Here is a 13,850-nt window from a genome sequence, read left to right as displayed (position 1 = left end):
CAAACGCTTAAGGTCACTAAAAGGTTAGCCAGACATTCTTCTTCAGGATTTTCTTGTGGATAGCAGAATTCCTGGTCCCATCAGTTAGGGCAGGTTTTGCAGGACCTAAAGGAGCAAAGCACCCCTAGACCATCACACAACCACCTCAATGTTTGACTGTTGACATGATGTTCTTTTTCTGATATGCTGTATTAGTTTTACGCCAGATGTAACATGATGCACACAATGCCAAAATTTCAAATTTTGTCTCTGGAGTCCACATAATATTTTCCCAAATGCTTCAGGGATCATTGAGATGTTGTGGTGTGGTGTGGGTTAGATATAGGACAAAGCATGGAGAGTAGCCTGGGATGAACATAGTGATGGTTTATTAACCATACTTACAAGGGAGCACTAGGAGAACAGGACAAGGAGCACGGGCAGAGAACCAGGCAGTAGCCAGAGTAACAGTAGCAATGACGACGGGGAGGCAAACGTAAAGTGGAGTATAACAGGAGGATCTAGCAAAGAAAAATGAGAATCAGAGAGGTTATATACTGAGAGAAGTCTGGAGAATGACATTGGATGCTGGTGGGTTAATCAGGGAAAACTGTGGAGCAGCTTAGACAGACTGAGGGAGACTAATTAACACAGATGAAGTTGAACTAAAACCCAAGGAAATACTTAACCAAGGAAAAAGATAAATAAAAACCTAAGGGAATGAACTACAACACACGGGGAATGGAACGCAGGAAAAGAGTAAGAAACTAAACCTAAAGAAATGTAATAATCTGGGAACACCATATAGAAAATATTAAACCACAGGGAAATGATGAAAACAGACACAAAAGAAAACCAAAACCCAAACACTTAAGGAATTTAACTAATGTAAGGTGTCTGTGGCTCAGTGGGGGAGTAGTTATCTTGTAATCTGAAAGTTGTGGGTTTGATTCCAGTGTCTTCCTGCTACATTTTTGGTTAATAACAGTTAATTCATTATTCAACATGGGGGGGGCAATAACATTTTCACAAAGGGCCAGGATGTTTTCGAACGTTTTTTTTCCCAATTTCTAATTAGCATTTGAAAACTGCTGTTTGTTATTAATCAGGCTGTCTTTGTCTAAAAATAACAGACAGAGAGATATAAATGCTCCTGCAGGATTTGGTGATGGCCTTTGGTGGCGCAGATAGCCAAGTGTGTAAATTTCAACCAGTTAACTTGCTCTGTATGTGACAATACAGATAAGACAAAGAGGAAATGGCTTTTCATCCCCCTGCCATACTATCTCAAACACAGTTTAATTTCAGGTACACAAAGAAAATCTGCAAGCACGTGAGTCAACACTTTAGTGCAATGTGATATTTTTATGTAAAAAAAAAAAACAACCAAAAATTAAAGCTGCAAGCAGCCTTGAAGGCCCTCGCACCTCAGCGCAACTCGGCCTATGCAGCAACAACGGGAGCCTGGTATCACCGCCTGCGCATGACCGACGAGGCTGCCATTCAATTCCACACATCGCCCCTAGGAGGGACTGTGAGCGACATGTCATATGATCTTTGGTAGTGCAGACTAGTTCTCATCTGGCGAGAAGCATTTAAAATTTGGGGGAAATCCGACCTTCCAGCACCTATACTACATTTCAAGTGGATCCGATGATGTATGAGGGAGATAGAGCCCTTGAAGTGTCCTAGGGGCACTATTGATCCAAATTTATATGTAATCCAATAGAGCTGTTTGGGGGCTGACAAAGATCAAGAATATTCAGTTTGGAGTGAATCGGACCATGCATGTGGAAGCTACAGTCATTTGTTTATGAAGTGTCCTAGGGGGCGCTGTTGATCCAAATTCCAATGTAATCCAATAGAGGTGTTCGGGGGTTGACAAAGATCAACCATATTTATTTTGGAGTGAATCGGACCATGCATGTGTAATTTAGAGCCAAACCTATGGGTGTGGCGTGACATCAGACTTCGCCATGCCGTCATAGCCACACCCTCCAGCCAAACCAGTCAGTACTAGACACAAACTTAGACCATCATGTTATCTGTGACTTGGGACAGTTTCATGTTGATTAGGTGGAGGGGATCAAATATGGACCACACTAAGTGAAACATTGCACTTCCTGTTCTCAGGGGGCGGGGCTTCAATGATGTCAGCAGTTGGCCATTGAATATTGTTCCAGTCATCATCTGGATAAATCCCAGAAAGTTTCATGTGTCTGTGACTTTCCTTGTAGGAGCTATATCAATTTTGTCTTTTATGGCAAGAAGTCATATTTTGAGGCTTAGCCACGCCCACATGCTTTCATGTATCAGAAAGCCTTTGATAACTTTTGATTCCCAATGCCTTAAGAGTATACTGAGTGATTTTCAAACGTCTAAGTCAAAAGCTGTAGGAGGAGTTTGCTCAGATATGCGGGCTAGAAACGACCAAAACAGGGTCAAAATGGCAACTTCAATCCAAAATGGCAGACTCCCTGTGGTGTTTGGACCAATGCTCCAAGAGACGTTTTTGTAGGTCCTGACAAGTTACATATGTATACCAAATTTCAGATTCCTCGGTCAAAGCATGGCTTGGGGCTGATCTTTTAAAATTTTCTAGGGGGCGCTGTGGACGAATTAGGCCACGCCCACCAAATATGTCATCAAATCTCTGTTAGGGACTTTATTAGGTTCAATCACATTGAATTTGGTGGAGATCAGATGATGTAGGTGGAAATTAAAGCCAAACGTATGGCCATGGCGTGACGTCCAACTTCGCCGGCCCACCATGGCCACGCCCTTTTATGAAAAGTTACTGTGCTTCAAACGAAGTTAGACCCACTAGTTATCTGTCTTCTGACACACTTTCAAGTTGATTGGGTCAAGAGGGTCAGAGAGGTACCTTTCCAAGTGAAAAAAGGGACTTCCTGTTCTCAGGGGGCGTGGCTTTGATGACGTCAGCATATGACCCATAGGATCGTCGGGAACCTGAAGGTCATTCTTCAACTTTGGTATGATTTGCTGTTTCTTTGGGAAAGTTGTTGCTATTTTTCACTTTCGGCTCGAACACCAAGTCCGTGCCCCGGCCACGCCCCGTAAACATGGCCGAAAACTCGCGATTTTGTTAACTTTTAATCCCCCATGCCTTAACTGCATATTGACCAAATATGAAGCCGATAGCTCAAAATCCCTTGGAGGAGTTTGTTAAAGTTCGAGGTGAGTAAAAGTGAAAAACGGCCAAAAATTGGCCTTTGACCCAAAATGGCCGACTTCCTGTGAGTTTTACAGCAAAAAAAATACATTCTCAGCCTTGAGATCAAGCACAAAGCACAGCCTGAGAATAAGGAAGGGTCCTGCGAGGGAGGGCAGAGGACATATTCCATAAATGTCACAATAATAGGTTATTATTTGCACTCAGACATTTCCACATTCTCTGTTTTCAGCAGCTGTCTTGTCGTATATGTGTTATTTTGAAAAGGTGCCGTGCAGCAAAAGGATAAATTGTGTTGTGTTTGCCTCTGCAGAAGGTCAGGACCGGGGTGGAGAAGGATGCCTCCAGACATGGCAAAAAACACCCAGCATGGTATCAAGGTGACCTGGCATCTCCGCTGTCCTCGGCAGCTGGAGGGCAGATGTTATTTATGAGCAATGTCTAGTTAGAATACCATATGAAATTTAGAAAGCAACTATGTGAATAGAACATATTCTTCTTGCTCTAAAGGACATAAAACATAATAAGAAAAAACAAACTGCATGGCCTATTTATGCTTAAAGCTTTACTTGACAGCATGTTCATAAGAATTTATTTTTTCAGGACTACATTGTTTGCAAAACAAAACAAAAATATTTTGTTACATGTTTTTCAAATATGTTGAAGGATATTGTAGGAATATGCTCATTATTTTCATTAAGAAGATTTCAATAGAAAAGTAATTAATTAGCAATCATATAAAACTATTGCAAATAATCAAGCTATATACCACAGTTTCTGAGTTCTAATACACCAGATCAATGAACTCAGGACAGCTTTTATGGAACCATGGAATATACCAGGTATTATCATGGTTCTATAGCCACTTTGCACTTTATTAGATTTGAGCAAGTAATTGTCCCTGTCAGGGCTTGCGAAATGGAGGACCCCAGAATGCAGAATAGCGGGCAGCATGATGGTAAGTGGAAAAAGATTTAATGAATGAAAAACAAAAACTCACTCACAGATGAGGCAGGAACAAAACAGAAACAGGCAGGCGAGACAGGGATGGTATGATCCAAAAAGCAGAGGCTGAGGCATCGCCGAGACCCTCAGTGGCGTGAACAGGTAAACTTAATAAAGTTAACTGACAGGAGAACAAAACGTGGCTGTAGCAAAACAGAGACTCTTGAACACAAACTAACAGAAACTAGAAAGACATGAAACGATAGCATAACCAAATCCGAAAACCAAACTTGACAAAACATGAATAAGACGACAAAACTAAAGCATGACCAGAAGCATGATTCAAAATCTAACAAGTATAATAATAATCATAAACAGAAGAACGATTCAAAACCTTAACTGTGAAAAACATATAAAGAAAAAACCAAACAACCCCAAATCATAACAGTTCCTTCCAGAGGAAGCAGAGATTCAAAGCTGCTGTCTCAGAGAGAAATGTATTGGATCTAAAACTGTCACACCAGCTCGTCTGGCAGAGAATTCAATATCATATTTTTTTAAAACTAATGTATTTTTGTAACTGAAAAAACATTAAAATGTGGCAAATAACTTATATTCTAGTGCATTATATTTGGTGCATTGCATGAAACGTGATCATGAAATTTATTAATAAAAGCAGGCCATCCCCTGGTATTTATATAATGACTTGACATTTATTGTCAATTATTGTCCATCCATCCATCCATCCATCCATCCATCCATCCATCCATCCATCCATCCATCCATGTATGAATGCATGTAGACTGACTGATAAATCAAAACCTTTGCTTTTTGGCTCAGCACTTTCTATCATAGACAAAAGCAATATCTGCATTATTGCAGATGAAACCCCAATTCATCTGTCCACCTCTCGCTCTGTCCCGCCATCAATCCTGAACAAGACACAAAAATAATAGTATTCCTCAAATTGTTACTTGGAGGGCTGGTCAAACACCTAGAGAGTGGCAGGCAGGGGTGGTGGTCTTAGTATTTAAGGAAAGAGATCAGAAGTTTTGTTCCAACTATCAAGGAACCACCTTTGTCAGTCTCCACGAGGAAGCTAAATCATGTGTGTTATAGGAGAGGCTCTGATCGACTGTTGAACCGTCAGGAGCAGCAATGTGGCTTCCTCCTGGCCGAGGAAAAGTGGACCAGATCTTTACTCTCGTAGATGTTATAAGGTGGTTGCCTGGAAGTACGGGGGAAATGGCTATCCAGTCTTGTACAATCAAAGCCAGGGCTGTGTCCACATTATCAGCATTATCAGTAAAGGGCTCTTCCGTGTTCCTGATCCTGTTTATGGTGTTCATGGATCCTAAGACATACCCATGGAGCAGAGACTGTTTGGTTTGGGAACCATAGGGTTTCACTTTTGCTTTTTGCAGATGATGTAGTTCTGTTGGCATGTTCAAGACATGACCTTCAGTGTACACTTGATAAGTCTGGCATGAATTTGCCAGGATTAGAGTCAACTCCTGTAAGTCGGAACCCATGGTTCTCAAGCTGAAAAACGTGGACTGTTGCCTCGAGGTCGGTGAAGGCAACAGTCAAGTCAAGGTGGTTAAGTATCGGTTAATGTAAGGTTAGCAAACCCTGTCCTGAAGTCTAATATATGTGCGCTATCCATTGGTCTTCTGACATAATAGGATCATTAATCACTTTGTCTAAAATTGAAGCGCAGTTTTTATTTTTCAGATAATTTGCAAATCTTGTTCAGAGGTAAAAACAAATCAAGTTGTTTCTCCTTTCCCACAAAAAGAAGAAATAGGCGTAGGAGTTCGGATGGGCCACACAGATGTGAGGGGCAGCGCCGCTGCTTCACAAGAAGACACTGTGGAGAGACCATCCTTCTCTCAGGTCTAATTATGTGGAATTGGAACAGAAGCAAAAGGCTGTGATGGCTCTGCGTCATTACCTTTAATCAACCATAGATACCCCAACACACACACACACACACACAAACACGCACAAACACACACACACACACACACACACACACACACACACACACACACACACACACACACACATTCACACACACACAAGCAGCCTCACACTGCACAAATAGCTGACATTCATCATCATTCAGCCGGGCTTTTTAATTACTGCGATGAATTCCCTGCATGGCTAAAGTCACCAGCTAAATAAACAGGTTTTGCCTTTTCTACTCAGGAAAAATGGCAAGGGGCAGACTGGCTTTATAGTTTCATACCCCCTGAACCTTTTTATACATTTCTCCATGTTACAACCTCAATGCATTTTAACGAGATTTTATGTCATACCAACATAAAACTGGTGCATAATTGTGAGGTTGAAAGGTAAAGTGAGACATGCAGTATTCAGACTCCCTTGGTCGATGCATCATAAAACCACATTTTTGTTCTAATTACAGTTGCAAGTCTATTGGGGTATGTGTATAGCAACTTAGCACATCTCATGACTCACATTTGTGTCCATTGTTTGCATAGTATTCATACTTAGTCAGGAAATATGTCTAAGAACTGCAATTTTTCCTAACAGGACTCGTGACAAACTGCAAACAGGATTTCTTGTGGATTTCTCTCTAGAGTGACTTTCTGGATCTGTTCTTTCCAGGTTAAAAAATGATTTACATATAATCTCAAGTGGACAAAAACAAACAATAGATTTGTCAGTGTCTCATCCCCACTATGACAACAGAAAAAGGCATCTATTTGCATAAGTTGTTTACTGTGAACCCAGCGGGACTGCACACCAGTTCAAGTTATTATATTTATTGAGGGCTTGATTGCTTGTAAAGCCCTGAAAAAGCAACAGCTACAACAAACATATTCTGTTTAAGACTAATCTAACATACTTTGTTGTATGAGGACATAGTACATTTTTTATTTATTTATGAACCTCCATTTTTATTTGGGTTAAACATTCTTTCGAAAAGGAAAGCTGATTAAACAATGATTATATATCCTTTTGCCTTTGGTGTGTACAAAACAATATAGTGAGGCAAACTCAAGGGTGGATTTGTGGGATACAGGGACCCCTGCAGGCCAGCAGTTGTACTGCTGCAGCAAGAAAGTAGACTTGCATGGAAAGTATAATAAAACAAATAAACGACAAAGAACTAGTAATTGCATTATATTTCAAATGAAAAAATTAAATAAATAATAAATTGGGCTGCACAGTGGTACAGTAGCACTGTCGCCTTGCAGCAAGAAGGTCCTGGGTTCGATTCCCGGCCGGGGCTCTTTCTGCATGGAGTTTGCATGTTCTCCCCGTGCATGCGTGGGTTCTCACCGGGTACTCCGGCTTCCCCCACAGTTCAAAGACATGCCTGTTAGGTTAATTGGTCGCTCTAAATTGCCCTTAGGTGTATGAATGAGTGTGTGCATGGTTGTATGTGTGTTGCCCTGCGATGGACTGGCGACCTGTCCAGGGTGTACCCTGCCTCTCGCCCATAGACTGCTGGAGATAGACACCAGCTCCCCCCGTGACCCACTATGGAATAATCGGTAGAAAATGACAGATGACAGTAAATTAATAATAATAAAAAATATAACTTTTTTTTACTATTGCTACATCAATACCGTAATAATGATAATAATAATATCTTGTATGTATTTTGTAATAAATATTGTAAACGTTTAGCTTTGAAACAGCAACACACCGGTAAATTAACTTCGATTCAACTCGTTTCACATAAAGATTGTCCCTCGTCTTTCGCCGTACCTCGTTCAGGAAGTCAGTAGGTTTCATTCATTGTATGGGTTTATTCCGAGGTTCGTTTGAAAATGCGTCGGAAACCTGAATCTCAGTCAGCAAGCAGCGACCCTGACAGCGCTAATAGAAAGGTAATGCAGGTCGCTGCCTGCTGACGCCTCAGTTCAATGTCTGCTGTTGCTTTTCAGGAACCAAAATGTTAAAATATATTGTTTTACCACTGTTGTCAACATATGTCTGCTGCTGAACGTTTCCTAATGTGTCCCTTCTAAAGGCAACGGTGCTGAAAATGTTTTTTTTTTATTTTTTATTTGAAGAGAGAGAGTGTTTTACAAAATATTGACAAATATAACGACTATAGTAGTTGTAGTGTACAGGCGGATGGACACAACGTGTATTTTCACGTAAAGTGTCATTAAACCCTTTAACTTCAGACAAAAAAACATCCGTTTTCGAGAAACTGCAAGTTGCCCAGGAAACGTATGATTGCAGCTGGAGCACCTCTCCTTTAGGATAATTAGACCATTACTTAAACATTATTTGTGCATAAAGAAGGTTGTGATCGTGTAGCTCAACTGCGAGGGATGCTGTGTTCGTAAATGAGTGTCAGTTTATCTATGCAGGTAAATAAGTTAACCTGGTATTTTCTTCTTTTCACATAATCGTACGGTCAGGAACAGAGAGCGCACAGGCAAGCTGAAGCCACAGGCCGGGTGTCCTACAGCTCCGTTCTCATCAACTTTGGAAAGTGTCTACTTCTGATCGTGATCGTTCCTCCGTTCCTCAACTATGCATCGCTGCAAAGAGAAGGACAGATGCTCCTGCCAAAGGGTATTCTAAGTTTTAAAATACTTACTGATTCTAATTCTGACTTTACCTTAAAGCATGTTTAATCAGTCTCTAAAGGTGTCCCTGTGGATGTGCAGGTTTAAAAAAGCTCGTGAGAAGATGTAAAAAAAACTCCTAATAAATAAAGCCTAATAAACCTTGGCTGGTTTGCTTTGCCTTTTACTATCAGATGGCCAGATGGTTGATGTTGGTTTGGGTCAAAAGATGCATCTTTTGTGCAAAGGACGAGGAAAACCAGCTGGTAACAAATGTTCTCCTTTTCTCATACATTGTTGAATGTTTAGTTTAACTGAGCTCTAACCTGTCTGCTTGTTTTTAGTTATTCTGGATGCACCAGCAGGAATGTCCTCAGACATCTGGCTCCATGTCCAAGAGACAGTTTCCTCCCTGACAAAGGTGACAAATCGACATGTTTATGGTGTATGAGAATAAAAAAGAAATAAATTATTTACAAAACTCAGTAAAATGATGCACAGGTCAGAAGTTTGCGCTGAGCTGAACTGGTGATCTTTCTGCTGTTTGTTGCTGTCAGGGTCATGCAGAGACAGCCCTTGCAGTCGCTCTGTCACTTCCTTTTTGCTCAACAACACTCAGCTCAGCAGCGCTGAGGCTGACAGCCTGCCCCATGTTGTTTGTCTGAAACTGTGACCCAAATTAGGTCACTGGCTTGTTGGGAAGAGTGTTGTTACTAAAACAACTAAAGTAGAATAGCAGTGACAGCAAAGCAGTACTGGCCACTATAGCAATATCGGTACAGAGCGACTTGGTTATCTTTTTCTTTAACGAAGGTTATGGATTGCTATTGGCAGTATTTCATGCATTAAAACCTCAGGGCTGTCCCTGTTTGTCACCCTGTCCAGGTCTGTACATATGACAGGATGGGACTGGGATTCAGCAAGCGGCTGATGCAAAATGAAACAACAGGAACAGAGAAAGTCTGGGGAGCGTCCACAACTGGACGGTGAGTATGTTACATCGAACTGTCATGGTTCCTAGGTTGTTCCTGAACAACCTGACCTATTTTATTTCATCTGAGTTAGGCCGTTTGGTCAGATGGTTGAAACTTGGACACAACTGGGTGTTCCAGTAGGACAATGATGCCAAACATGCTCTGTTTTTGAAGGAATAGGTAAATATTTCAGATGATCAAACACATTTTAATGTCAAATAATTATTTTATTTATTAGGGGAAAAGCTATCCAAACCAACCTGGTCCTATGTAAAAAAAAAAAAAATAAATAAAAATATATATATATATATATATATATATTTATAGTTTAAATTAACTGTGATTAAAACAATTTTATTTTGGGAAGCTAAGTTCAATTTCCACACCCGGGGTGGATTACTTTCTGTAGTATCAAGAAATAAGTTCAATTAACCCTTTATGACAACATGAAGTAGGGCAACAGATCTAGAAAAGCACACCCATCTAAAGAAATCAAAAGAAATTCAAAAACAAACAAAGTCATAAATATCTTTCAGTTTGGAAAGGATTGCAAAGTCAATTTCTAAGTTCTAGGTCTCTGGTACCACAAAAGGAGAAAACGTGGAACCTTCTTAGGAAAACAACAAAACAAACATCTAAAGAACTGTGGGCATCACTGGCCTCAGTTAAGGTCAGCGATAATGAATAAACAATAGAGTTCCAGAGCTAAACCAACTGGTGACTTTCTTCCAGAAACATCCTGATGATCCCCAAGTCCAACATTTCTCTCGTTATTAAACCTATACAGCCTTTCAAAACAACATCAAATAGATAGTCAAACAAGATCGAAATAATTTGATTATCTTAGGCTGCTTTGCTGCTTCAGGCCCTGGACAACTTTCAGTAATTTACAGATACATGAATCCTGAAGCAGAATCTCCGACCATCAGTTTGTGATCTTTAGCACAAGTATTGGGAGTCATCAGAAGTAAACAAGCAAGACCACGTCTGAATAGCTAAAAAAAAAAAAAAAAGGTTTTTTGGTGTCCTAGTCAAAGTTGGGACTCAAATTTCATTGAGATATTGTGGCATGATCTAAAATGACACGTTATTTGATCTAGTTCTAAATAAGCATTTTGAACAGACTGAACCTTTATTTTTCTCTGCTTTACATGCATAATACCCAGAAAGACTCAAAGCACTGCCGCTTTCAGTTTATGGTGAAATATTAAACACAGAGGAATGCTGCATTGATCTATGTCTTTTAGATGCCAAAACGATGCCAAATAGAATTTTTAGCATTGTAGACTGAAAGGCTATAATCAATCATTGCTCTAAATTGCTGCTTGTTGTATCTCTGTCAAGCAAAAACAACCTCATAATAATTATATTCCCAGTTCTCCTTTTCATTTCAGTGTTTCACTATATTTACATTTGTTTTGTACTGACAAACATGACAGTGTGCTGTGCAACAGACAAACAAATTTACAGATCCAGAGAAATCCAGAAATATTCATACCCCACTTTCGCATTTAGATAAATAAAGCCATTAGAGGGCTTGCAGTTTGCCAACAGCCATGTAAAGCACACAGCAAATGTGGAAAGAGGTGCTCTGGTCAGACATGCTGTGGGGACGCCTTTCTTAAGGAAGGACATGCAAGCTGGTTGGATAGAACTTATAACAGGACAGTTTGGGAAGAAACCGTGTTTGGGACTGGGGCGGAGGTTCACCTTATAGCACATTGACCCCAAACATACAGCCAGGGCTATAATGGAGTGGTTTAGACCAAAGCATATTCAGCTCATCACTGAGTCAAAATCCACACATAATCCAATTAAGAATCTGTAGCAACACTTGAAATTTGCTGTTCGTAGACATTCTCCATTCAGTCTGACTGAGCCTGAGCTATTTTCTAAAGAGGAATGGGTAAAGAAAATGTGCAAAAGCTGATAGATTTGCATTGAGTGTTTGTATTTATATGCTAAACACTTCTCAGTCCTGCCCCCCACTGCCTTAGGGTTTGGGCTGTAATCTTCCAGGTTCTGGCAACGTAGCGTATTTGACCTGCATTAAATCTGCCTAAGGGATGAGCAGGCGTGGTTCGCAGAAGGTCAGCTGTGTAGTTACTTTGACGCCTGGCCCAGGAAGCGGTCATTTGTCAGTTAAGAGATGACAGCAATCAACTTCCCAGAATTCAATATCAGAAGGAGGAGTGTGACGAATTCCTGACCTCCAACCTTTGAGACCTGTGAACTCTCTTTATTCCAATGTGACACATCATGTTGGACTTATTAGCACCACACACCCCGAACAGCAGATGGCTCTCAGAGGAAGCTGCTGCCCTTCTTTTCCTTGATGGGACGTTTTTATGGGTGATTTTTCTGATCAGCAGTGTTCAGCAACATTATCTTCTTTTATGCTGAGTTGTAGTTTTAAGCAGTGCCGTCAACTTTGCTCCCATAACTGGGCAGAAACAGAAGGCTGCACCTTATTTTTTTGCTTTTGTTTTACTTCTAGTGATGACACCTTACTCCTTTTACCCTTCCTGGTTCTTTCTATTTAGATTTAGGTTATTGGCATGTTGTATCCATCTTTCATGCCGGGTAACCTTGGGCCCACCTGGGTGCACCTATAGGCCTCCTGGCCCAGTTTGCAGAGACTGATGAGTGTAATGTGTTGCAGGATGGTGGATGATCTGCATCGACTCCTTCAGGCTGCAGAGATAGCCCCCCCCTTCATACTCGTTGGCTCAGAGCTCGGAGCGCTCAACAGCCGGTTCTACAGCCACATTCATGATGTGTGAGTCTTCCAGCATGGAAACAAATGTAATGTTTAGCTAAAAAAATGCAGATATATTTTTAACAAATAGTGTCCACTGTGTTCTGTGGTTGAGAAAATGCCGCTCACTGCCTGAGGGAATGTTTCAGCGTGGGCAGAGGAAAGACTATGCGCCAAACAAGGTTAATAAAGACTGATGGGTATTGTAGTTCTCTAAATATAACCTCCAAACAAATTGCCAGATTAATTGTATTAGATGTTTTTAGCTTTTCCCTATGAACTGTAATCCTTTTACATTATGACAACATTCTAAAGGACTTTGAGTCAGTCTGCAACAATAGCGGATAACTTATAGTCTCTTCCAAAAGTCCTGGCAGTGAAACCTGTGTTGTGTTTTGCATTCTTGCTTCAGTTTTTGTGGTTTCAATTTGCATTGTTTTCAGAATATTACACATGGGCCCTAATCTCAAAAGATCCCAAATAGGGGGTGCTAAAATTGCTTGTACAAAAAAAAAATTGCACGTGCAATAGAATCAGAATCAGAATCAGAAAAGCTTTATTGCCAAGTACGTTTTTGGACATACAAGGAATTTGTTTTGGCGTAGTCAGTGCAATACAATACAAATTAAACAGTATAAACATATCTACAATATAATATAAATATATGTGCACAGTTTTAAGTGAGTGAGAGTAAATATAGAGCAGTATAAGATGCAAGAGCAATACAACAGTGCAGGTGATCATTGTGCAAGTATGGCAGTGCAAGTGTGTGCAAGGTGAGTGTGTTGCATGAGATTTTCAAAGATTGTGCGTGCAATAGAGGTGCAGACCACCCTATTTTAATGAAGTAATTGCGTGTACTACTGGCTGCCTGCTACTGCCCCCAGCGGATCTGAAGGGAAAGCGAATAAAAGCTCTGTTGCTTTAAACATGCAGGGTTGTTGCGCTGCACCATAATAAATGATCCAGTTGCTGATTTTGTCCTTCTGTTCTGTTCTGTTCAACTCCGGCTTTTCTGGACTGTTACAGTTTTTTAACCTTCCTTGTTACTATTCACAGCAGCAGGTTTTTCATCGCAGCCTCTGCCCTGACGAGATGATTTCCCCTCTCTGTTCATCTGCGCAGGGCACCTCTGAGTGCGTAATTGCGCAAGCAGAAGGATGAGTTTCAAGTTGTTCTGCGAGCAGATGCTTTATGTTTTGGACGGACCAGTGAGGCAAAGACAAAATCATGCTTCGCCTTTAGTAAAAATATCGTATTGCAGTTCATTGCGCAGGAGGGCAGAGCTGTGTCCACAGTGGACTGTGCCCTCCGCCATCGGTGCGCACATTGGGCAGCTCTTCAGTACACCATAGAGTAAACACAGCTTCTTAACTGTGTCGCTTGATGTAACTCACAACGGTTGCAGCTTAGAAATTGACAAATTAATATTGACAGCAAAA

The 13,850-nt window shown here is 40.8% G+C and overlaps 1 protein-coding gene across 3 annotated transcripts in view; it reads left to right on the top strand.

Annotated features, from left to right (window-relative positions):
• Positions 1-7,849: 7,849 nt before the first annotated feature.
• Positions 7,850-13,850, top strand: part of si:dkey-122a22.2 — a 38,316-nt gene continuing 32,315 nt past the window's right edge. For 2 of the 3 annotated variants that reach the window (XM_047360497.1, XM_047360495.1), the window contains exons 1-6: positions 7,850-7,983; positions 8,527-8,683; positions 8,871-8,942; positions 9,021-9,097; positions 9,562-9,662; positions 12,313-12,429. In XM_047360497.1, coding sequence (XP_047216453.1) covers positions 7,924-7,983; positions 8,527-8,683; positions 8,871-8,942; positions 9,021-9,097; positions 9,562-9,662; positions 12,313-12,429 — 584 coding nt within the window. In that variant the 5' untranslated portion in view covers positions 7,850-7,923. The remainder of the gene's footprint in view (positions 7,984-8,526; positions 8,684-8,870; positions 8,943-9,020; positions 9,098-9,561; positions 9,663-12,312; positions 12,430-13,850) is intronic. The other variant, XM_047360496.1, reaches the window with a different exon arrangement.

The sequence above is a fragment of the Girardinichthys multiradiatus genome, chromosome 3, assembly GCF_021462225.1.
Source record: "Girardinichthys multiradiatus isolate DD_20200921_A chromosome 3, DD_fGirMul_XY1, whole genome shotgun sequence".
Classification (NCBI taxonomy): domain Eukaryota; kingdom Metazoa; phylum Chordata; class Actinopteri; order Cyprinodontiformes; family Goodeidae; genus Girardinichthys; species Girardinichthys multiradiatus.
This window is presented reverse-complemented; position numbering and strand designations above follow the sequence as displayed.